Below are 25,397 nucleotides of genomic sequence, written 5' to 3'. Positions count from 1 at the left end.
TGTGAAATTCCGATCTTCCAAAATAAAAGCAATTAACCGATTGGTAAAATAAAAGTGAAATGGCAGAAATATCATTTTTTGAGTCATTGTAGTTCTCTTAACAGTGTTGTATGTACCCCCAAAAATATTGTTAAACCTGCCAGACACCACCAAAAAGGGCAAGCTCCCATAAAGTGCCAACTCCTGAAAAGAAAAGTTACAGGGTCTCAGAAAAGGTATCAAAAACTATTTTTTTCAAAGTTCTGAATTTTTTTTTAAGCCACTAAAATCGACAAACTCGTCCTGGACCTGATGAAACCAAAATCTTTGGTGGAACTGCATTTTTTTTTTCACCAATTCATCCCACGTGGATTTTTTTTTCCTTGTTCAGTACATTATATAGTAAAGTGAATGATTTACGGAATTCAAAACTACAAGACGTCCCGCAAAAATCAAGCGCTCACGAGGCGATGGCGACCGAAAAATAACAAATGGTTCTTGGAGGGAGGGCAAAAACAAAATGCAAACTGGTGGCATTAAGAAAGGGGTAATGACAGAAAGAATTTTTAGTTACTTATTTATTTTTTATTTACAGGAGAAAAACGAAAAGATCCGATCTGCAGCGCTGGTAAGATCCCGGGAATCTTTATACTAAATCTTTATGGAATTTCTTTTTTTCGTTATTTTATTCTTTGTATCATTTTCCATTAAGTTTTCAGAATTCATTGATTTCTGCTGCGGTCATTCTCTAAACTTTCATTGTTTGTCTAAGGAGATAACATTTTTTTTCTGTCCTTTTCATGTAATGAGCAAATAGGTGCAGAGTCCATAAAATACAAACATGGCAAGTTTGGGGTTAAACATGTAGCAGTAGGAACAGTAACTTTGCAGGAAGCCATCCCCGACCCTTCCGATAATAAAGACAAACCACGGACAAATCCGCCAGGATATCCAGAATCAAGTGTCTACAGCGCAGAGACCACAAAGACTGTCGGGACGAGGCCGAGCTCCTGAACCATCCGGAGAGACCTCCCTAGACCAAAACGACCCCAAAATAAAGACACAAAACTTCTTGTGGGTCAAATTATTTATAAAGACTAAAACAATGCACATGAAAAGACAGTGACGTATCATGGAGGGGCCACCTGGGCAGTTGTCTAGGGAGCCAAATTCTATGGGGGCATCACATTTTTCACCTGGTCTAACTACTTCACTTCTTCGTAGAGCAGAAAGGGCCCACCAGGCACCTGGCAAACTGGATGATTAGAGCAGCCAGGAGCTGCTTCAACATCTGCATAGGCAGCAAATGAGATGACAAAGGCTGCACTGTGCTCTCGCACCCCTCTCTGCCTCTCCTCTCACTTGTCATTTTTCAAAAGAAGACACAAAGACTTGCTGTAAAAAAAAAGGCAAAAAACATTACCGTTATAATTAGAGAAGAGCAGATCGTTTAAAATTTAAATTTGCAGCTTCGCCACATTTTTCGAAAATGTTTCATTGAATCACTACTAATCGCAACTCTAAGATTCCTCTGACTGCTTGAAAATACGTACAAAAAACTCCTGCCTTGTAGGTTGTTATACACGGGAGGTGTAAATGGAGGCTGTGTTTTTTTCACACAGTAGGTGCCAAAATTATCCCTATTTGGGAAATATTGAGAACTTATTTCTTTCCTAAATGAAGAAGCAAAAGCTTTTTACAAGCCATCCAAAATGTATCAATTTATTATAGGAACAGGTGTGCTATTTTGAAAGTACAGAAGCAATGGCTTCTCAACTAGGAGTTAAAAATGAACCCCTTTATTATAGGAACAGGTGTGCTATTTTGAAAGTACAGAAACAATGGCTTCTCAACTAGGAGTTAAAAATGTATCCCTTTATTATAGGAACAGGTGTGCTATTTTGAAAGTACAGAAACAATGGCTTCTCAACTAGGAGTTAAAAATGTATCCCTTTATTATAGGAACAGGTGTGCTATTTTGACAGTAAAGAAGCAATGGCTTCTCAACTAGGAGTTAAAAATGTATCCCTTTATCATAGGAACAGGTGTGCTATTTTGACAGTAAAGAAGCAATGGCTTCTCAACTAGGAGTTAAAAATGTATCCCTTTATTATAGGAACAGGTGTGCTATTTTGACAGTAAAGAAGCAATGGCTTCTCAACTAGGAGTTAAAAAATGTATCTGTTTTTTTGTTTTTGCAATTAGCCATAGGTTTACTAATGTCAATATGATTAAACAATTAAAAAGGCTTTCTATCAAACTGTCTAAAAATTATCCCTTTTTTCGGGAGCAGAAACAGGCTAGCTGTTTTGAAAGTGAAAAAGTGGAGATATGCAGATAAATTCAGGTGGAACTGAATGCTCCTTCAGTTTTACAGAAATCCCTATTCATCAACATCGCCAGCTCTGGCAGCAGAAATACTACAGTACAGATGAAACAATAGACAGGGAGTTGTTGCCTGGCTGAGCGTAGACCGACGGCCCTGGCAGTAGCAGAGTATTGCGGAAGACGGACAGTCAGGCAGATGGTTTTGGCAATTCAATCGTTGGCATCAGCTGCAGCTGTAGATGAATAAAAGTCAGCACTGATACATGCCTGAATTCTTATGATAAATGTGAGATTTTCCATGCTTGCGGTGGATAGCCTGGTCTGCTTGGCTGAGGATCGGGGCTCAGGGAATCTGCCTGAGAAAGGATACAATCTAGGCTACTAAACCTGGCTGTTCAGCTGGTGCTTTTCTGTTTTCTCATGTGCGCTGGGTTGTTGCAACGGCATATAAAACATCTGTTCCATCATATACTACAGCTGTTTCTGCTGCTGCATCGGCTACTTGATTTAGCCGTAGCGCTGACACAGGTGGGGGAGCGTTGGATCTGCGGGAGATGCAGAAGGGTCTGCTGGGTGGTCAGACATGTGGAAGCTTGGCAGAGCAGGTGACTCAGATAATCCAGATAATAAGCCAATTCGGACTTCCTTTTGGAAAATATAAAAAAATTCTCTATTTTGCTTTTATAGTGAGGGTCTAGAAGTGTGGCTATCCAATAGTCATCCCTTGTAACAATACACCTGTCAACCTACAAGCATTGCACAATATCGCTTGTCGTGCCAGCCAATACGAACGATGGCCCATCTTGCTGTCCAGGAAGAACACCACTTTCCGTGAACACAAGACTTACTTTCAGAATTTTGGTTTAGTAGCAAAATTAGGGTAATAAACTTCCCTCCTTGTTTGCAGTGTGTGAAGAATAAAACAATGCTGTTATTCAGGTGCTGTTTCTGAAGTTCAGTGGGTACGGAAAGTAGCTTCATTGCAGCCATTTGGTAAATTCTAAAAAGTTCATTTTTTTCTCAGTAAAGTCCACTCTGCACCACACCTTCACTGAAAAAAAACAAATGTACAAATTTTTGCAAATTTATTAAAAAAGAAAAACTGAAATATCACATGGACATAAGTATTCAGACCCTTTGCTCAGACACTCATATTTAAGTCACATGCTGTCCATTTCCTTGTGATCCTCCTTGAGATGGTTCTACTCCTTCATTGGAGTCCAGCTGTGTTTAATTAAACTGATAGGACTTGATTTGGAAAGGCGCACACCTGTTTATATAAGACCTCACAGCTCACAGTGCATGGCAGACCAAATGAGAATCATGAGCTCAAAGGAACTGCCCAAGGAGCTCAGAGACAGAATTGTGGCAAGGCACAGATCTGTCCAAGGTTACAAAAGAATTTCTGCATTACTCAAGGCTCCTAAGAGCACAATGGCCTCCATAATCCTTAAATGGAAGACGTTTGGGACCACCAGAAGTCTTCTAGACCTTGCCGTCCAGGCAAACTGAGCAATCGTGGGAGAAGAGTCTTGGTGAGAGAGGTAAAGGAGAACCCCAAGATCGCTGTGGCTGAGCTCCAGAGATGCAGTAGGGAGATGGGAGAAAGTTCCACAAAGTCAACTATCAGTGCAGCCCTCCACCAGTCGGGCCTTTATGGCAGAGTGGCCAGACGGAAGCCTCTCCTCAGTGCAAGATATATGAAAGCCTGCATAGAGTTTGCTCAAAAACACATGAAGGACTCCCAGACTATGAGAAATAAGATTCTCTGGTCTGATGAGACGAAGATAGAACTTTTTGGTGATAATTCTAAGCGGTATGTGTGGAGAAAACCACGTGATATTTCAGTTTTTCTTTTTTAATAAATTTGCAAAAATTTCTACATTTCTGTTTTTTTTCAGTCAAGATGGGGTGCAGAGTGGACTTTAATGAGAAAAAAATGAACTTTTTAGAATTTACCAAATGGCTGCAATGAAACAAAGAGTGAAAAATTTAAAGGGGTCTGAATATTTTCCGTACCCACTGTATATCATTGATTAATTAGTTCACAATCACATTGACTCTGCTGGTCCATAACTTAAATATTCACAGTCACACTGACTCTCCGGGTCCAGCACCTCCTTATTCACAGTCACAAGTCACACTGACTTTGCAGGACCAGCACCTCCTTATTCAGAGTCACACTGACTCTACAGGTTCAGCCCCATCCTATTCATAGTCATACTGACTCTGCAGGACCAGCACCTCCGTATTCATAGTCACACTGACTCTGCAGGACCAGCACCTCCGTATTCATAGTCACACTGACTCTGCAGGACCAGCACTTCCCTATTCACAGTCACACTGACTCTGCAGGACCAGCACCTTCCTATTCATAGTCACACTGACTCTGCAGGTCTAGCACCTCCAAATTCAGAATCACACTGACTCTGCAGGACCAGCACCTCCCTATCACTTGTATCTGTGTATTATTAATTACAGACAGAGATTACCAATCCCTTTTTCTATGTGCTTCAACGCTAGAGCAGTAGTACAACACAATATATATATTTTTTCCTTTTCTGCCCCAATGTGGAATGAGGTGTGTGCTCAAACCTTCTTTCCCTACACTGTAAAAGCTGTAGCTGTTTGGCCACCCACCATTTTTTATACAAGCTATAATGGTCTCCTTGATTGGCTGCATTAGACCATGTGCTGTGATAGCTGCAAAGCATTATTAGGAAGCCGGCATGGCTGCCCCTGATGACATTAGCCACCCTCTAAGTCGTCAACAGTGTGTGAAATGGTGCTGGGCATTTTTTGGGGAAGCTTGGGGGCAAATTGCAAAATGTTCACATTTTCAGGGACCTCCAAGGACTAGAGTTAAGTTTAAGAATATGGTTAGAGTTAGGCCTAACTTTCATCCTCCATCATGAAAGATAAACCACCACTAATACTCTGACAACTATAAGTGAAGCCAGTGAAAACCAATCCCGTCTCCTAAGCCCAAGACGACAGTAGGTGTGCGCCTCTTCTGAAGGGTGAACGCACTGGCATCACCTGCGCCAGAGATGATAAACTGTATTGGCGTCAACATGATGCCGATACAATTCGATCCTGTAGTAGAGCAAAGAGCAACAGTTTCCCTGCCATAGCTCTCTGTCTTGTAGACTGCAGCTTCTATGAACCTGCAGCTATAAAACATTGGAGTCCCGGCACAGGCAGGGCTATGATGTCACTGTACTGTGCCGCCTGTGCCGGGCCGCTCTTGTGTCTCGTATGCAGAGCAGAAGAAAACTCGTTGCACCGTGAGACCAGATTAGGTGAATATTAACCTTTTTTTTGTAGGGTGCAGCACCATAAGGCTATGTTCACACATTGCATTTTTTTATGCATTTTTTATGCAAATTGTCAGCTGCGTTTTACAGTACCAGCAAAGGCTATGAGATTCCAGAAATCTCATGCACACACATTGGTTTTTGTTTGATCAGTATCTTGTGCTTTGCATGGATTTTTACAGAATAGAGCACACTTCTTTCAGTGTTTTTTCTGCATTTTTTCAGCGTTTTTCACCCATTGAAAGTAATAGGTAGTAGAAAAAAAACTGAAAAAATACCTAGTGTGAACATAGCTATCAGATTTTGCTGCATTTTTAGTGAAAAAAAGCAAGTACAACAGTATGTGAAACTCATTTATTTTTGTGATTTTATCATCTTGTCTTGGTCACTGAGATGGCAGTTTGACTTAAGACAGTTTAATTAAATTAGTGATGTGTCCACAGTAAACCTTGGCTGAACTAGGTGTGAGATTGAACAATGCCTGTGGCCCAGGGAGGTGTGAAATTGAACAATTTCTGAGCAACTGAATGGCAGACCATAGTGTAAAAATAAATAGTGTCCTACAAATTGAACGCACTGCCAGTGTCTTAGGCAAACTATTCCTGAACAATTCACCTCCCCCAACTGTTACATTTGAAATTCAGGTTAATATGGTGTCACATACATCTTGCATTGGTGACCTGTGTTCATGTTTCTGTGGTGGAAACAAAGCTGAACTTTGAGATCCTGAAAAACGTACCAAAAATTGCACCAAAACCTGCGTTTTTGACGCATCTTCTTTCCTGCCAAGAGATCAGGTTTTGCTGCAGAAAAAAAACGCTTAAAAAACACAATGTGTGAACATAGTCTAAGGGGCATTACAGAAGGGGGCACATTGGGGATTTTAACTGTTGGGGCATTAATACTGGAGGGCGCACATTTGGGGGAGTGTTGGCTGCAAGGACCTGGAGTGAAAACGCCAAAAGTCTCATATTTTTGTGAAACTCTGGGCTGCACCAAAATTTTTTAAGACTTTTTCAAGCAATTTATGACAGAATTCTGGATGAATCGGCAGCCATTGAGTTTTGTTCTATAGAAGTAGTCACTATGTGATGGTCATGGTGTGGCGGTATTAACAGTATGTAGCTAATATTTTGTCCTGTTATCCCTGCAACTGTTTTATATGATGAAGTAAAATTGGGGGTGTACCGTGAGACATCTCATCGGGCCTGGACCCCTGATCATTTAAGATCCAAGGGAAGCCCCTGGCTGAACGTAAGACGCGCACCTGCCCACGTGGCTTCTTTTTACACGATAAAGACCAATTCCAGGCTTTACTTGTAACAACTACTTTTTTGTTACTCTGCCTACAGTCCCCGACCTTCTCCCTACTTGTTTCAAGGCCAACTAGATGGGATAATCATAGAACCTGCAGAGTCCACAGTTCAGGGAACACTTCCAGTAGATCAGACGGTGCCATCCAGAGTTTGGCAGGGTCTCACATTCGGGGAGTGCATGCTACAGGTGTATACCCTGAGGGCCCCTCCAGGCTAAAGACTTTGGCCATGGTACAAAGCGGAGCTGAGTGCACAGCAAATACTGGGGTCTCAGCAGGCTCCCTACAGTCCTGGATCCAGTGGCAGAGTCCCTGTTTTGGGAAACTGCTCTGCTATCCCAGGGGGTCGGCAGTATGACCCTTTTTCAACTATACTTACGTCTTTAGGACACAGGCACAGTACAATTTTGAAGCACGGAGCCCTCAGCTCCCCACTCCACTATTTACTTTTGCCGCCTGAGGCTCGGTGCAGCAGGCGTAATGACACCACTACATGGTGCCTGCAGTGCCGGGACCAGCCACAGCGCAGAGAGGAGATCTGCTCCACCTATTGTGGGGAGGAGGTGACATGGAGCAGATCTCAGGGGACAGGACACAGGTGGCAGGGGACAGGACACAGGTGGCAGGGTGCAGGGCACAGGTCGCAGGGGACAGGACACAGAGTGCAGGGGACAGGACACAGAGTGCAGGGGACAGGCCACAGGTGGCAGGGGGCAGAACATAGAGTGCAGGGCACAGGTGGCAGGGTGCAGGTGGCAGGGGACAGGACACAGGTGGCAGGGAACAGGACATAGGTGGCAGGGGGCAGGACACAGCTTGCAGGGTGCAGGACACAGGTGGCAGGGTGCAGGGCACAGGTGGCGGGGGACAGGACACAGCTTGCAGGGTGCAGGGCACAGGTGGCAGGGGACAGGTCACAGCTTGCAGGGTGCAGAGCACAGGTGGCAGGGGACAGGTCACAGCTTGCAGGGTGCAGGGCACAGGTGGCAGGGGACAGGACACAGGTAGCAGGGGACAGGACACAGGTGCCAGGGTGCAGGACACAACTTGCAAGGTGCAGGACACAGCTTGCAGGGTGCAGGGCACAGGTGGCAGGGGACAGGACACAGCTTGCAGGGTGCAGGGCACAGGTGGCAGGGGGCAAGGCACAAGTGGCAGGGGACAGGTCACAGGTAGCAGGGGACAGGACACAGGTGCCAAGGTGCAGGACACAGCTTGCAGGGTGCAGGGCACAGGTGGCAGGGGACAGGACGCAGGTTGCAGGGGACAGAACATATCTTGCAGGGTGCAGGACACAGGTGGCAGGGGACAGGGTGCAGGAGACAGGACCCAGGTGGCAGGGTGCAGGGCACAGGTGGCAGGGGACAGGACACAGGTAGCAGGGGACAGGACACAGGTGGCAGGGGGCAGGGCACAGGTGGCCGGGTGCAGGGGACAGGACATAGGTGGCAGAGTGCAGAGTATAGGTGGCAGGGGACAGGGCATAAGTGACAGGGGACAGGACATAGGTGGCAGGGTGCAGGACACAGGTGGCAGGGGACAGGGCACAGGTAGCAGGGGACAGGACACAACTTGCAGGGTGCAGGGCACAGGTGGCAGGGGACAGGGCACATTTGGCAGAGTACAGGTGGCAGGGGACAGGGCACAGGTGGCAGGGGACAGGACACAGCTTGCAGGGTGCAGGGCACAGGTGGCAGGGGACAGGGCACATTTGGCAGAGTGCAGAGTACAGGTGGCAGGGGACAGGGCACAGGTGGCAGGGGACAGGACACAGCTTGCAGGGTGCAGGGCACAGGTGGCAGGGGACAGGGCACATTTGGCAGAGTGCAGAGTACAGGTGGCAGGGGACAGGACACAGCTTGCAGGGTGCAGGGCACAGGAGGCAGGGGACAGGGCACAGGAGGCAGGGGACAGGACACAGCTTGCAGGGTGCAGGGCACAGGTGGCAGGGGACAGGGCACATTTGGCAGAGTGCAGAGTACAGGTGGCAGGTGGCAGGGGACAGTTCACAGCTTGCAGGGTGCAGGGCACAGGTGGCAGGGGACAGGGCACATTTGGCAGAGTGCAGAGTACAGGTGGCAGGGGACAGGGCACAGGTGGCAGGGGACAGGACACAGCTTGCAGGGTGCAGGGCACAGGTGGCAGGGGACAGGGCACATTTGGCAGAGTGCAGAGTACAGGTGGCAGGGGACAGGACACAGCTTGCAGGGTGCAGGGCACAGGAGGCAGGGGACAGGGCACAGGAGGCAGGGGACAGGACACAGCTTGCAGGGTGCAGGGCACAGGTGGCAGGGGACAGGGCACATTTGGCAGAGTGCAGAGTACAGGTGGCAGGGGACAGGGCAGAGGTGGCAGGGGACAGGACACAGCTTGCAGGGTGCAGGGCACAGGTGGCAGGGGACAGGGCACATTTGGCAGAGTGCAGAGTACAGGTGGCAGGGGACAGGGCACAGGTGGCAGGGGACAGGACACAGCTTGCAGGGTGCAGGGCACAGGTGGCAGGGGACAGGGCACATTTGGCAGAGTGCAGAGTACAGGTGGCAGGGGACAGGACACAACTTGCAGGGTGCAGGGCACAGGTGGCCGGGTGCAGGGGACAGGACATAGGTAGCAGAGTGCAGAGTATAGGTGGCAGGGGACGCAGGACACAGATTGCAGGGTGCAGGGCACAGGTGGCAGGGGACAGGACACAGGTGGCAGGGTGCAGGGCACAGGTGGCAGGGGCAGAACATAGAGTGCAGGGCACAGGTGGCAGGGTGCAGGTGGCAGGGGACAGGACACAGGTGGCAGGGAACAGGACATAGGTGGCAGGGGGCAGGACACAGCTTGCAGGGTGCAGGACACAGGTGGCAGGGTGCAGGGCACAGGTGGCGGGGGACAGGACACAGCTTGCAGGGTGCAGGGCACAGGTGGCAGGGGACAGGGCACATTTGGCAGAGTGCAGAGTACAGGTGGCAGGGGACAGGACACAGCTTGCAGGGTGCAGGGCACAGGTGGCCGGGTGCAGGGGACAGGACATAGGTAGCAGAGTGCAGAGTATAGGTGGCAGGGGACACAGGACACAGATTGCAGGGTGCAGGGCACAGGTGGCAGGGGACAGGACACAGGTGGCAGGGTGCAGGGCACAGGTGGCAGGGGGCAGAACATAGAGTGCAGGGCACAGGTGGCAGGGTGCAGGTGGCAGGGGACAGGACACATGTGGCAGGGAACAGGACATAGGTGGCAGGGGGCAGGACACAGGTGGCAGGGTGCAGGACACAGGTGGCAGGGTGCAGGGCACAGGTGGCGGGGGACAGGACACAGCTTGCAGGGTGCAGGGCACAGGTGGCAGGGGACAGGTCACAGCTTGCAGGGTGCAGGGCACAGGTGGCAGGGGACAGGACACAGGTAGCAGGGGACAGGACACAGTTGCCAGGGTGCAGGACACAACTTGCAAGGTGCAGGACACAGCTTGCAGGGTGCAGGGCACAGGTGGCAGGGGACAGGACACAGCTTGCAGGGTGCAGGGCACAGGTGGCAGGGGGCAAGGCACAAGTGGCAGGGGACAGGTCACAGGTAGCAGGGGACAGGACACAGGTGCCAGGGTGCAGGACACAGCTTGCAGGGTGCAGGGCACAGGTGGCAGGGGACAGGATGCAGGTTGCAGGGGACAGAACATATCTTGCAGGGTGCAGGACACAGGTGGCAGGGGACAGGGTGCAGGAGACAGGACACAGGTGGCAGGGTGCAGGGCACAGGTGGCAGGGGACAGGACATAGGTGGCAGAGTGCAGAGTATAGGTGGCAGGGGACAGGGCATAAGTGACAGGGTGCAGGACACAGGTGGCAGGGGACAGGGCACAGGTAGCAGGGGACAGGACACAACTTGCAGGGTGCAGGGCACAGGTGGCAGGGGACAGGGCACATTTGGCAGAGTACAGGTGGCAGGGGACAGGGCACAGGTGGCAGGGGACAGGGCACAGGTGGCAGGGGACAGGACACAGCTTGCAGGGTGCAGGGCACAGGTGGCAGGGGACAGGGCACATTTGGCAGAGTGCAGAGTACAGGTGGCAGGGGACAGGGCACAGGTGGCAGGGGACAGGACACAGCTTGCAGGGTGCAGGGCACAGGTGGCAGGGGACAGGGCACATTTGGCAGAGTGCAGAGTACAGGTGGCAGGGGACAGGACACAGCTTGCAGGGTGCAGGGCACAGGTGGCAGGGGACAGGGCACAGGAGGCAGGGGACAGGACACAGCTTGCAGGGTGCAGGGCACAGGTGGCAGGGGACAGGGCACATTTGGCAGAGTACAGAGTACAGGTGGCAGGGGACAGGGCACAGGTGGCAGGGGACAGGACACAGCTTGCAGGGTGCAGGGCACAGGTGGCAGGGGACAGGGCACATTTGGCAGAGTGCAGAGTACAGGTGGCAGGGGACAGGGCACAGGTGGCAGGGGACAGGACACAGCTTGCAGGGTGCAGGGCACAGGTGGCAGGGGACAGGGCACATTTGGCAGAGTGCAGAGTACAGGTGGCAGGGGACAGGACACAGCTTGCAGGGTGCAGGGCACAGGGGGCAGGGGACAGGGCACAGGAGGCAGGGGACAGGACACAGCTTGCAGGGTGCAGGGCACAGGTGGCAGGGGACAGGGCACATTTGGCAGAGTGCAGAGTACAGGTGGCAGGGGACAGGACACAGCTTGCAGGGTGCAGGGCACAGGTGGCCGGGTGCAGGGGACAGGACATAGGTAGCAGAGTGCAGAGTATAGGTGGTAGGGGACACAGGACACAGATTGCAGGATGCAGGGCACAGGTGGCAGGGGACAGGACACAGGTGGCAGGGTGCAGGGCACAGGTGGCAGGGGACAGGGCACAGGAGGCAGGGGACAGGACACAGCTTGCAGGTGGCAGGGGACAGGACACAGGTGGCAGGGTGCAGGACACAGGTGGCAGGGGACAGGACACAGGTGGCAGGGTGCAGGACACAGGTGGCAGGGGACAGGGCACAGGAGGCAGGGGACAGGACACAGCTTGCAGGGTGCAGGGCACAGGTGGCAGGGGACAGGACACAGGTGGCAGGGTGCAGGGCACAGGTGACAGGGGACAGGGCACAGGTGGCAGGGGACAGGACACAGCTTGCAGGGTGCAGGGCACAGGAGGCAGGGGACAGGACACAGGTGGCAGGGGACAGGGCACATTTGGCAGAGTGCAGAGTACAGGTGGCAGGGGACAGGACACAGCTTGCAGGGTGCAGGGCACAGGTGGCAGGGGACAGGACACAGGTGGCAGGGGACAGGGCACATTTGGCAGAGTGCAGAGTACAGGTGGCAGGGGACAGGACACAGCTTGCAGGGTTCAGGGCACAGGTGGCCGGGTGCAGGGGACAGGACATAGGTAGCAGAGTGCAGAGTATAGGTGACAGGGGACACAGGACACAGATTGCAGGGTGCAGGGCACAGGTGGCAGGGTGCAGGGCACAGGTGGCAGGGGACAGGGCACAGGTGGCAGGGGACAGGACACAGCTTGCAGGGTGCAGGGCACAGGTGGCAGGGGACAGGACACAGCTTGCAGGGTGCAGGGCACAGGTGGCAGGAGACAGGGCACAGGTGGCAGGGGACACAGGACACAGGTGGCAGGGTGCAGGTCACAGGAGGCAGGGGACAGGACACAGGTGGCAGGGTGCAGGGCACAGGTGGCAGGGGACAGGGCACAGGTGGCAGGGTGCAGGGCACAGGTGGCAGGGGACAGGACACAGGTGGCAGGGGACAGGACACAGGTGGCAGGGTGCAGGGCACAGGTGGCAGGGTGCAGGGCACAGGTGGCAGGGGACAGGACACAGGTGGCAGGGGACAGGGCACAGGAGGCAGGGGACAGGACACAGCTTGCAGGGTGCAGGGCACAGGTGGCAGGGGGCTGAACATAGAGTGCAGGGGGAAGGTGCAAGGCATGGAGTGGAGGACATAGATCTCTTTGGACACGTTCAGATTCAGAAATATATTTTCCAGATAGAGGAGTGAGGATTAGATCCCGGTGATTACAGAAGCAGAGAATGCAGCACAGTCCTGATTGTCACCTGGTAGATCACTGGCTGCTTCGCTCGGTGGTTGGACGATCCTCCGGTCTATGGGATCCTGTGTCATCATCTGGTGACACAAACTTATCGTCACTTCTACATTATGTGCAAAACATTAAGTATTTGTTGCTGACATTTCGTCTGCAAATACCAAAGTGTTGGACAGCATGGTGGCTCAGTGGTTAGCACTGTAAGGTGGCTCAGTGGTTAGCACTGTAAGTTGGCTCAGTGGTTAGCACTGTAAGGTGGCTCAGTGGTTAGCACTGTAAGGTGGCTCAGTGGTTAGCACTGTATGGTGGCTCAGTGGTTAGCACTGTATGGTGGCTCAGTGGTTAGCACTGTATGGTGGCTCAGTGGTTGTCACTGTAAGGTGGCTCAATGGTTAGCACTGTAAGGTGGCTCAGTGGTTAGCACTGTATGGTGGCTCAGTGGTTAGCAATGTAAGGTGGCTCAGTGGTTAGCACTGTAAGGTGGCTCAGTGGTTAGCACTGTAAAGTGGCTCAATGGTTAGCACTGTATGGTGGCTCAGTGCTTAGCACTGTAAGGTGGCTCAGTGGTTAGCATTGTAAGGTGGCTTAATGGTTAGCAATGTAAGGTGGCTCAGTGGTTAGCACTGTAAGGTGGCTCAATGGTTAGCACTGTAAGGTGACTCAGTGGTTAGCACTGTAAGGTGGCTCAGTGGTTAGCACTGTAAGGTGGATCAATGGTTAGCAATGTAAGGTGGCTCAGTGGTTAGCAATGTAAGGTGGCTCAGTGGTTAGCACTGTTAGGTGGCTCAGTGGTTAGCACTGTATGGTGGCTCAGTGGTTAGCACTGTATGGTGGCTCAGTGGTTATAACTGTATGATGGCTTAATAGTTAGCACTGTACAGTGCCTCAGTGGTTAGCATTGTAAGGTGGTTCAGTGGTTAGCACTGTATGATGGCTCAGTGGTTAGCACTGTAAGGTGGCTCAGTGGTTAGCACTGTAAGGTGGCTCAGTGGTTAGCACTGTAAGGTGGCTCAATGGTTAGCACTGTATGGTGGCTCAGTGGTTAGCACTGTAAGGTGGCTCAGTGGTTAGCACTGTAAGGTGGCTCAGTGGTTAGCACTGTAAGGTGGCTCAGTGGTTAGCACTGTAAGTTGGCTCAGTGGTTAGCACTGTAAGGTGGCTCAGTGGTTAGCACTGTAAGGTGGCTCAGTGGTTAGCACTGTATGGTGGCTCAGTGGTTAGCACTGTATGGTGGCTCAGTGGTTAGCACTGTATGGTGGCTCAGTGGTTGTCACTGTAAGGTGGCTCAATGGTTAGCACTGTAAGGTGGCTCAGTGGTTAGCACTGTATGGTGGCTCAGTGGTTAGCAATGTAAGGTGGCTCAGTGGTTAGCACTGTAAGGTGGCTCAGTGGTTAGCACTGTAAAGTGGCTCAATGGTTAGCACTGTATGGTGGCTCAGTGCTTAGCACTGTAAGGTGGCTCAGTGGTTAGCATTGTAAGGTGGCTTAATGGTTAGCAATGTAAGGTGGCTCAGTGGTTAGCACTGTAAGGTGGCTCAATGGTTAGCACTGTAAGGTGACTCAGTGGTTAGCACTGTAAGGTGGCTCAGTGGTTAGCACTGTAAGGTGGATCAATGGTTAGCAATGTAAGGTGGCTCAGTGGTTAGCAATGTAAGGTGGCTCAGTGGTTAGCACTGTTAGGTGGCTCAGTGGTTAGCACTGTATGGTGGCTCAGTGGTTAGCACTGTATGGTGGCTCAGTGGTTATAACTGTATGATGGCTTAATAGTTAGCACTGTACAGTGCCTCAGTGGTTAGCATTGTAAGGTGGTTCAGTGGTTAGCACTGTATGATGGCTCAGTGGTTAGCACTGTAAGGTGGCTCAGTGGTTAGCACTGTAAGGTGGCTCAGTGGTTAGCACTGTAAGGTGGCTCAATGGTTAGCACTGTATGGTGGCTCAGTGGTTAGCACTGTAAGGTGGCTCAGTGGTTAGCACTGTAAGGTGGCTTAATGGTTAGCAATGTAAGGTGGCTCAGTGGTTAGCACTGTAAGGTGGCTCAGTGGCTAGCACTGTAAGGTGGCTCAGTGGCTAGCACTGTAAGGTGGCTCAGTGGTTAGCACTGTAAGGTGGCTCAGTGGTTAGCACTGTAAGGTGGCTCAATGGCTAGCAATGTAAGGTGGCTCAGTGGTTAGCACTGTATGATGGCTTAGTGGTTAGCACTGTATGGTGGCTCAGTGGTTATAACTGTATGATGGCTTAATAGTTAGCACTGTACGGTGCCTCAGTGGTTAGCACTGTAAGGTGGTTCAGTGGTTAGCACTGTATGATGGCTCAGTGGTTAGCACTGTAAGGTGGCTCAGTGGTTAGCACTGTAAGGTGGCTCCGTGGTTATAACTGTATGATGGATTAATAGTTACCACTGTACGGTGCCTCAGTGGTTAGCACTGTAAGGTGGCTCAGTGATTAGCACTGTATTATGGCTCAGTGGTTAGCACTGTAAGGTGGCTCAGTGATTATCACTGTTTATTTTCAGAGCTGGGATCCTGAGTTTAAATCCCATCGAGAATAACATTTGCAGGAGTTTGTATGTTCTCCCGTGCTTGCTTGGGTTTCCTTTGGGTTCCTCAGTTTCCTCCCATAGTCCAAAGACATATTGATAGGAACTTATATTGTGAGCCCCAATGGGGGCAGTGATGATGATGCATGTGCAGAGCTGTAGAATATGATGGCGCTATATGAGCATCGCATAATAAATAAGTGTTGGCAGCAAAAATATAGCATAAAATACTCGCTTTTTTGACGCATTTTTTCCAGTCATTAGAATAGATGAAAAATGCTGCAAAACATCTGGAAGGACTGAGCTAGTGCCGATAGGACACTGTTCACATCTGCGAGGACAAATAAGCAACGCGAGCACGAGACGACGGTCAGGACGTCCAATCACTTTACTGGTACAAGGAAATGCTGCAAGGCTGGAAAAGAAGAAAAACGCAGCAAAGACGTCATGTGCACGAAGGCTTATACGTACTAGATGCTACAACTGAAGACCAGCGGGGCATTGGGGGCCGCTGGGTGGTCTGTTATTACACCTAGAAAGGGGCTTCATAGGGGGTCGGTAATTGTACAGCAGGCGGCAATGTCACAGTATTGTGGAGGAGATCAAGAAACATCAAGTTCTGGTCCTGAGGAATTAGTGTTTATGGTCTTTATCGAGGGGCGTGGCTAACAGAGTAATTATGCAGAGCAGCCTACAGACACGCCCCCGAGGAGCCTAAATAAAAAAGGCCCATATCTCCATATGACAGAATTAATAAAGGAAAATAACAGAGTAGTCAGAATAAAGTAAGAGCGAAAACTGAGTGACAGGTCCTCTGTCAGGGCAGGTAGGGGGGAGATGCCAGTGGGCCGGGGTGCTCTATCCACTGTTCCCCCAGTGACAGGTCCTCTGTCAGGGCAGGTAGGGGGGAGATGCCAGTGTGCCGGGGTGCTCTATCCACTGTTCCCCCAGTGACAGGTCCTCTGTCAGGGCAGGTAGGGGGGAGATGCCAGTGGGCCGGGGTGCTCTATCCACTGTTCCCCCAGTGACAGGTCCTCTGTCAGGGCAGGTAGGGGGGAGATGCCAGTGGGCCGGGGTGCTCTATCCACTGTTCCCCCAGTGACAGGTCCTCTGTCAGGGCAGGTAGGGGGGAGATGCCAGTGGGCCGGGGTGCTCTATCCACTGTTCCCCCAGTGACAGGTCCTCTGTCAGGGCAGGTAGGGAGGAGATGCCAGTGGGCCGGGGTGCTCTATCCACTGTTCCCCCAGTGACAGGTCCTCTGTCAGGGCAGGTAGGGGGGAGATGCCAGTGGGCCGGGGTGCTCTATCCACTGTTCCCCCAGTGACAGGTCCTCTGTCAGGGTAGGTAGGGGGGAGATGCCAGTGGGCCGGGGTGCTCTATCCACTGTTCCCCCAGTGACAGGTCCTCTGTCAGGGCAGGTAGGGGGGAGATGCCAGTGGGCCGGGGTGCTCTATCCACTGTTCCCCCAGTGACAGGTCCTCTGTCAGGGCAGGTAGGGGGGAGATGCCAGTGGGCCGGGGTGCTCTATCCACTGTTCCCCCAGTGACAGGTCCTCTGTCAGGGCAGGTAGGGGGGAGATGCCAGTGGGCCGGGGTGCTCTATCCACTGTTCCCCCAGTGACAGGTCCTCTGTCAGGACAGGTAGGGGGGAGATGCCAGTGGGCCGGGGTGCTCTATCCACTGTTCCCCCAGTGACAGGTCCTCTGTCAGGGCAGGTAGGGAGGAGATGCCAGTGGGCCGGGGTGCTCTATCCACTGTTCCCCCAGTGACAGGTCCTCTCTCAGGGCAGATAGGGGGGAGATGCCAGTGGGCCGGGGTGCTCTATCCACTGTTCCCCCAGTGACAGGTCCTCTGTCAGGACAGGTAGGGGGGAGATGCCAGTGGGCCGGGGTGCTCTATCCACTGTTCCCCCAGTGACAGGTCCTCTCTCAGGGCAGATAGGGGGGAGATGTCAGTGGGCCGGGGTGCTCTATCCACTGTTCCCCCAGTGACAGGTCCTCTGTCAGGGCAGGTAGGGGGGAGATGCCAGTGTGCCGGGGTGCTCTATCCACTGTTCCCCCAGTGACAGGTCCTCTGTCAGGACAGGTAGGGAGGAGATGCCAGTGGGCCGGGGTGCTCTATCCCCTGTTCCCCCAGTGACAGGTCCTCTGTCAGGGCAGGTAGGTGGGAGATGCCAGTGGGCCGGGGTGCTCTATCCACTGTTCCCCCAGTGACAGGTCCTCTGTCAGGGCAGGTAGGTGGGAGATGCCAGTGGGACGGGGTGCTCTATCCCCTGTTCCCCCAGTGACAGGTCCTCTGTCAGGGCAGGTAGGGGGGAGATGCCAGTGGGCCAGGGTGCTCTATCCACTGTTCCCCCAGTGACAGGTCCTCTGTCAGGACAGGTAGGGGGGAAGATGCCAGTGGGCCGGGGTGCTCTATCCACTGTTCCCCCAGTGACAGGTCCTCTGTCAGGGCAGGTAGGTGGGAGATGCCAGTGGGCCGGGGTGCTCTATCCACTGTTCCCCCAGTGACAGGTCCTCTGTCAGGGCAGGTAGGTGGGAGATGCCAGTGGGCCGGGGTGCTCTATCCCCTGTTCCCCCAGTGACAGGTCCTCTGTCAGGGCAGGTAGGGGGGAGATGCCAGTGGGCCAGGGTGCTCTATCCACTGTTCCCCCAGTGACAGGTCCTCTGTCAGGACAGGTAGGGGGGGAGATGCCAGTGGGCCGGGGTGCTCTATCCACTGTTCCCCCAGTGACAGGTCCTCTGTCAGGGCAGGTAGGGGGGAGATGCCAGTGGGCCGGGGTGCTCTATCCACTGTTCCCCCAGTGACAGGTCCTCTGTCAGGGCAGGTAGGGAGGAGATGCCAGTGGGCCGGGGTGCTCTATCCACTGTTCCCCCAGTGACAGGTCCTCTGTCAGGGTAGGTAGGGGGGAGATGCCAGTGGGCCGGGGTGCTCTATCCACTGTTCCCCCAGTGACAGGTCCTCTGTCAGGGCAGGTAGGGGGGAGATGCCAGTGTGCCGGGGTGCTCTATCCACTGTTCCCCCAGTGACAGGTCCTCTGTCAGGGTAGGTAGGGGGGAGATACCAGTGTGCCGGGGTGCTCTATTCACTGTTCCCCCAGTGACAGGTCCTCTGTCAGGGCAGGTAGGGGGGAGATGCCAGTGGGCCGGGGTGCTCTATCCACTGTTCCCCCAGTGACAGGTCCTCTGTCAGGGTAGGTAGGGGGGAGATCCCAGTGGGCCGGGGTACTCTATCCACTGTTCCCCCAGTGACAGGTCATCTGTCAGGGCAGGTAGGGAGGAGATGCCAGTGGGCCGGGGTGCTCTATCCACTGTTCCCCCAGTGACAGGTCCTCTCTCAGGGCAGATAGGGGGGAGATGCCAGTGGGCCGGGGTGCTCTATCCACTGTTCCCCCAGTGACAGGTCCTCTGTCAGGACAGGTAGGGGGGAGATGCCAGTGGGCCGGGGTGCTCTATCCACTGTTCCCCCAGTGACAGGTCCTCTCTCAGGGCAGATAGGGGGGAGATGCCAGTGGGCCGGGGTGCTCTATCCACTGTTCCCCCAGTGACAGGTCCTCTGTCAGGGCAGGTAGGGGGGAGATGCCAGTGTGCCGGGGTGCTCTATCCACTGTTCCCCCAGTGACAGGTCCTCTGTCAGGACAGGTAGGGAGGAGATGCCAGTGTGCCGGGGTGCTCTATCCCCTGTTCCCCCAGTGACAGGTCCTCTGTCAGGGCAGGTAGGTGGGAGATGCCAGTGGGCCGGGGTGCTCTATCCACTGTTCCCCCAGTGACAGGTCCTCTGTCAGGACAGGTAGGGGGGGAGATGCCAGTGGGCCGGGGTGCTCTATCCACTGTTCCCCCAGTGACAGGTCCTCTGTCAGGGTAGGTAGGGGGGAGATGCCAGTGGGCCGGGGTGCTCTATCCACTGTTCCCCCAGTGACAGGTCCTCTGTCAGGGCAGGTAGGGAGGAGATGCCAATGGGCCGGGGTGCTCTATCCACTGTTCCCCCAGTGACAGGTCCTCTGTCAGGGCAGGTAGGGGGGAGATGCCAGTGGGCCGGGGTGCTCTATCCACTGTTCCCCCAGTGACAGGTCCTCTGTCAGGGCAGGTAGGGGGGAGATGCCAGTGGGCCGGGGTGCTCTATCCACTGTTCTCCCAGTGACAGGTCCTCTGTCAGGACAGGTAGGGGGGAGATGCCAGTGGGCCGGGGTGCTCTATCCACTGTTCCCCCAGTGACAGGTCCTCTGTCAGGGCAGGTAGGGAGGAGATGCCAGTGGGCCGGGGTGCTCTATCCACTGTTCTCCCAGTGACAGGTCCTCTGTCAGGACAGGTAGGGTGGAGATGCCAGTGGGCCGGGGTGCTCTATCCACTGTTCCCCCAGTGACAGGTCCTCTGTCAGGGCAGGTAGGGGGGAGATGCCAGTGGGCCGGGGTGCTCTATCCACTTTTCCCCCAGTGACAGGTCCTCTGTCAGGGCAGGTAGGGGGGAGATGCCAGTGGGCCGGGGTGCTCTATCCACTGTTCCCCCAGTGACAGGTCCTCTGTCAGGGTAGGTAGGGGGGAGATGCCAGTGGGCCGGGGTGCTCTATCCACTGTTCCCCCAGTGACAGGTCCTCTGTCAGGGTAGGTAGGGGGGAGATGCCAGTGGGCCGGGGTGCTCTATCCACTGTTCCCCCAGTGACAGGTCCTCTGTCAGGGCAGGTAGGGAGGAGATGCCAGTGGGCCGGGGTGCTCTATCCACTGTTCCCCCAGTGACAGGTCCTCTGTCAGGGCAGGTAGGGGGGAGATCCCAGTGGGCTGGGGTACTCTATCCACTGTTCCCCCAGTGACAGGTCATCTGTCAGGGCAGGTAGGGGGGAGATGCCAGTGGGCCGGGGTGCTCTATCCACTGTTCCCCCAGTGACAGGTCCTCTGTCAGGGCAGGTAGGGGGGAGATGCCAGTGGGCCGGGGTGCTCTATCCACTGTTCCCCCAGTGACAGTTCCTCTGTCAGGGCAGGTAGGGGGGAGATGCCAGTGGGCCGGGGTGCTCTATCCACTGTTCCCCCAGTGACAGGTCCTCTGTCAGGGCAGGTAGGGAGGAGATGCCAGTGGGCCGGGATGCTCTATCCACTGTTCCCCCAGTGACAGGTCCTCTGTCAGGACAGGTAGGGAGGAGATGCCAGTGGGCCGCGGTGCTCTATCCACTGTTCCCCCAGTGACAGGTCCTCTGTCAGGGCAGGTAGGGAGGAGATGCCAGTGGGCCGGGGTGCTCTATCCACTGTTCCGCCAGTGACAGGTCCTCTGTCAGGGCAGGTAGGGAGGAGATGCCAGTGGGCCGGGGTGCTCTAGCCACTGTTCCCCCAGTGACAGGTCCTCTGTCAGGGCAGGTAGGGAGGAGATGCCAGTGGGCCGGGGTGCTCTAGCCACTGTTCCCCCAGTGACAGGTCCTCTGTCAGGGCAGGTAGGGGGGAGATGCCAGTGGGCCGGGGTGCTCTATCCACTGTTCTCCCAGTGACAGGTCCTCTGTCAGGACAGGTAGGGGGGAGATGCCAGTGGGCCGGGGTGCTCTATCCACTGTTCCCCCAGTGACAGGTCCTCTGTCAGGGCAGGTAGGGAGGAGATGCCATTGGGCCGGGGTGCTCTATCCACTGTTCCCCCAGTGACAGGTCCTCTGTCAGGGTAGGTAGGGGGGAGATGCCAGTGGGCCGGGGTGCTCTATCCACTGTTCCCCCAGTGACAGGTCCTCTGTCAGGGCAGGTAGGGAGGAGATGCCAGTGGGCCGGGGTGCTCTATCCACTGTTCCCCCAGTGACAGGTCCTCTGTCAGGGCAGGTAGGGGGGAGATCCCAGTGGGCTGGGGTACTCTATCCACTGTTCCCCCAGTGACAGGTCATCTGTCAGGGCAGGTAGGGGGGAGATGCCAGTGGGCCGGGGTGCTCTATCCACTGTTCCCCCAGTGACAGGTCCTCTGTCAGGGCAGGTAGGGGGGAGATGCCAGTGGGCCGGGGTGCTCTATCCACTGTTCCCCCAGTGACAGTTCCTCTGTCAGGGCAGGTAGGGGGGAGATGCCAGTGGGCCGGGGTGCTCTATCCACTGTTCCCCCAGTGACAGGTCCTCTGTCAGGGCAGGTAGGGAGGAGATGCCAGTGGGCCGGGATGCTCTATCCACTGTTCCCCCAGTGACAGGTCCTCTGTCAGGACAGGTAGGGAGGAGATGCCAGTGGGCCGCGGTGCTCTATCCACTGTTCCCCCAGTGACAGGTCCTCTGTCAGGGCAGGTAGGGAGGAGATGCCAGTGGGCCGGGGTGCTCTATCCACTGTTCCGCCAGTGACAGGTCCTCTGTCAGGGCAGGTAGGGAGGAGATGCCAGTGGGCCGGGGTGCTCTAGCCACTGTTCCCCCAGTGACAGGTCCTCTGTCAGGGCAGGTAGGGAGGAGATGCCAGTGGGCCGGGGTGCTCTAGCCACTGTTCCCCCAGTGACAGGTCCTCTGTCAGGGCAGGTAGGGGGGAGATGCCAGTGGGCCGGGGTGCTCTATCCACTGTTCTCCCAGTGACAGGTCCTCTGTCAGGACAGGTAGGGGGGAGATGCCAGTGGGCCGGGGTGCTCTATCCACTGTTCCCCCAGTGACAGGTCCTCTGTCAGGGCAGGTAGGGAGGAGATGCCATTGGGCCGGGGTGCTCTATCCACTGTTCCCCCAGTGACAGGTCCTCTGTCAGGGCAGGTAGGGGGGAGATGCCAGTGGGCCGGGGTGCTCTATCCACTGTTCCCCCAGTGACAGGTCCTCTGTCAGGGCAGGTAGGGGGGAGATGCCAGTGGGCCGGGGTGCTCTATCCACTGTTCTCCCAGTGACAGGTCCTCTGTCAGGACAGGTAGGGGGGAGATGCCAGTGGGCCGGGGTGCTCTATCCACTGTTCCCCCAGTGACAGGTCCTCTGTCAGGGCAGGTAGGGAGGAGATGCCAGTGGGCCGGGGTGCTCTATCCACTGTTCTCCCAGTGACAGGTCCTCTGTCAGGACAGGTAGGGTGGAGATGCCAGTGGGCCGGGGTGCTCTATCCACTGTTCCCCCAGTGACAGGTCCTCTGTCAGGACAGGTAAAGGGGGAGATGCCAGTGGGCCGGGGTGCTCTATCCACTGTTCCCCCAGTGACAGGTCCTCTGTCAGGGCAGGTAGGGGGGAGATACCAGTGTGCCGGGGTGCTCTATCCACTGTTCCCCCAGTGACAGGTCCTCTGTCAGGGCAGGTAGGGGGCAGATGCCAGTGGGCCGGGGTGCTCTATCCACTGTTCCCCCAGTGACAGGTCCTCTGTCAGGACAGGTAGGGGGGAGATGCCAGTGCGCCGGGGTGCTCTATGCACTGTTCCCCCAGTGACAGGTCCTCTGTCAGGGCAGGTAGGGGGGAGATGCCAGTGGGCCGGGGTGCTCTATCCACTGTTCCCCCAGTGACAGGTCCTCTGTCAGGGCAGGTAGGGGGGAGATGCCAGTGGGCCGGGGTGCTCTATCCACTGTTCCCCCAGTGACAGGTCCTCTGACAGGGCAGGTAGGGAGGAGATGCCAGTGGGCCGGGGTGCTCTATCCACTGTTCCCCCAGTGACAGGTCCTCTGTCAGGGCAGGTAGGGGGGAGATGCCAGTGGGCCGGGGTGCTCTATCCACTGTTCCCCCAGTGACAGGTCCTCTGTCAGGACAGGTAGGGGGGAGATGCCAGTGGGCCGGGGTGCTCTATGCACTGTTCCCCCAGTGACAGGTCCTCTGTCAGGGTAGGTAGGGGGGAGATGCCAGTGGGCCGGGGTGCTCTATCCACTGTTCCCCCAGTGACAGGTCCTCTGTCAGGGCAGGTAGGGAGGAGATGCCAGTGGGCCGGGGTGCTCTATCCACTGTTCCCCCAGTGACAGGTCCTCTGTCAGGGCAGGTAGGGGGGAGATCCCAGTGGGCTGGGGTACTCTATCCACTGTTCCCCCAGTGACAGGTCATCTGTCAGGGCAGGTAGGGGGGAGATGCCAGTGGGCCGGGGTGCTCTATCCACTGTTCCCCCAGTGACAGGTCCTCTGTCAGGGCAGGTAGGGGGGAGATGCCAGTGGGCCGGGGTGCTCTATCCACTGTTCCCCCAGTGACAGTTCCTCTGTCAGGGCAGGTAGGGGGGAGATGCCAGTGGGCCGGGGTGCTCTATCCACTGTTCCCCCAGTGACAGGTCCTCTGTCAGGGCAGGTAGGGAGGAGATGCCAGTGGGCCGGGATGCTCTATCCACTGTTCCCCCAGTGACAGGTCCTCTGTCAGGACAGGTAGGGAGGAGATGCCAGTGGGCCGCGGTGCTCTATCCACTGTTCCCCCAGTGACAGGTCCTCTGTCAGGGCAGGTAGGGAGGAGATGCCAGTGGGCCGGGGTGCTCTATCCACTGTTCCGCCAGTGACAGGTCCTCTGTCAGGGCAGGTAGGGAGGAGATGCCAGTGGGCCGGGGTGCTCTAGCCACTGTTCCCCCAGTGACAGGTCCTCTGTCAGGGCAGGTAGGGAGGAGATGCCAGTGGGCCGGGGTGCTCTAGCCACTGTTCCCCCAGTGACAGGTCCTCTGTCAGGGCAGGTAGGGGGGAGATGCCAGTGGGCCGGGGTGCTCTATCCACTGTTCTCCCAGTGACAGGTCCTCTGTCAGGACAGGTAGGGGGGAGATGCCAGTGGGCCGGGGTGCTCTATCCACTGTTCCCCCAGTGACAGGTCCTCTGTCAGGGCAGGTAGGGAGGAGATGCCATTGGGCCGGGGTGCTCTATCCACTGTTCCCCCAGTGACAGGTCCTCTGTCAGGGCAGGTAGGGGGGAGATGCCAGTGGGCCGGGGTGCTCTATCCACTGTTCCCCCAGTGACAGGTCCTCTGTCAGGGCAGGTAGGGGGGAGATGCCAGTGGGCCGGGGTGCTCTATCCACTGTTCTCCCAGTGACAGGTCCTCTGTCAGGACAGGTAGGGGGGAGATGCCAGTGGGCCGGGGTGCTCTATCCACTGTTCCCTCAGTGACAGGTCCTCTGTCAGGGCAGGTAGGGGGGAGATGCCAGTGGGCCGGGGTGCTCTATCCACTGTTCCCCCAGTGACAGGTCCTCTGTCAGGGCAGGTAGGGGGGAGATGCCAGTGGGCCGGGGTGCTCTATCCACTGTTCCCCCAGTGACAGGTCCTCTGTCAGGACAGGTAGGGGGGGAGATGCCAGTGGGCCGGGGTGCTCTATCCACTGTTCCCCCAGTGACAGGTCCTCTGTCAGGGCAGGTAGGGGGGAGATGCCAGTGGGCCGGGGTACTCTATCCACTGTTCCCCCAGTGACAGGTCCTCTGTCAGGGCAGGTAGGGGGGAGATGCCAGTGGGCCGGGTTGCTCTATCCACTGTTCCCCCAGTGACAGGTCCTCTGTCAGGACAGGTAGGGGGGAGATGCCAGTGGGCCGGGGTGCTCTATCCACTGTTCCCCCAGTGACAGGTCCTCTGTCAGGGCAGGTAGGGGGGAGATGCCAGTGGGCCGGGGTGCTCTATCCACTGTTCCCCCAGTGACAGGTCCTCTGTCAGGGCAGGTAGGGGGGAGATGCCAATGTGCCGGGGTGCTCTATCCACTGTTCCCCCAGTGACAGGTCCTCTGTCAGGACAGATAGGGGGGAGATGCCAGTGGGCCGGGTGCTCTATCCACTGTTCCCCCAGTGACAGGTCCTCTGTCAGGGCAGGTAGGGGGGAGATGCCAGTGGGCCGGGGTGCTCTATCCACTGTTCCCCCAGTGACAGGTCCTCTGTCAGGGCAGGTAGGGGGGAGATGCCAATGTGCCAGGGTGCTCTATCCACTGTTCCCCCAGTGACAGGTCCTCTGTCAGGGCAGGTAGGGGGGAGATGCCAATGTGTCGGGGTGCTCTATCCACTGTTCCCCCAGTGACAGGTCCTCTGTCAGGGCAGGTAGGGAGGAGATGCCAGTGGGCCG

At 55.3% G+C, this 25,397-nt stretch overlaps 1 protein-coding gene across 4 annotated transcripts in view; it reads left to right on the top strand.

Moving 5' to 3' along the window:
• Positions 1 to 25,397, top strand: part of LOC141248978 (ecto-ADP-ribosyltransferase 5-like) — a 186,485-nt gene that overhangs the window by 143,846 nt on the left and 17,242 nt on the right. Inside the window, exons 3-4 of one of the 4 annotated variants that reach the window (XM_073669515.1) lie at positions 575 to 607; positions 797 to 1,895. In XM_073669515.1, coding sequence (XP_073525616.1) covers positions 575 to 607; positions 797 to 993 — 230 coding nt within the window. In that variant the 3' untranslated portion in view covers positions 994 to 1,895. Of the gene's footprint in view, positions 1 to 574; positions 608 to 789; positions 1,896 to 25,397 lie in introns of those variants that run through there. The other 3 variants (XM_073669514.1, XM_073669517.1, XM_073669516.1) reach the window with 3 other exon arrangements.

Source organism: Phyllobates terribilis, unplaced genomic scaffold (genome assembly GCF_046119375.1).
Source record: "Phyllobates terribilis strain yellow unplaced genomic scaffold, ASM4611937v1 Scaffold_2__4_contigs__length_985480577, whole genome shotgun sequence".
Classification (NCBI taxonomy): domain Eukaryota; kingdom Metazoa; phylum Chordata; class Amphibia; order Anura; family Dendrobatidae; genus Phyllobates; species Phyllobates terribilis.
The sequence above is the reverse complement of the archived record's forward strand: the minus strand, read 5'-3'. Positions and strand labels throughout refer to the sequence as shown.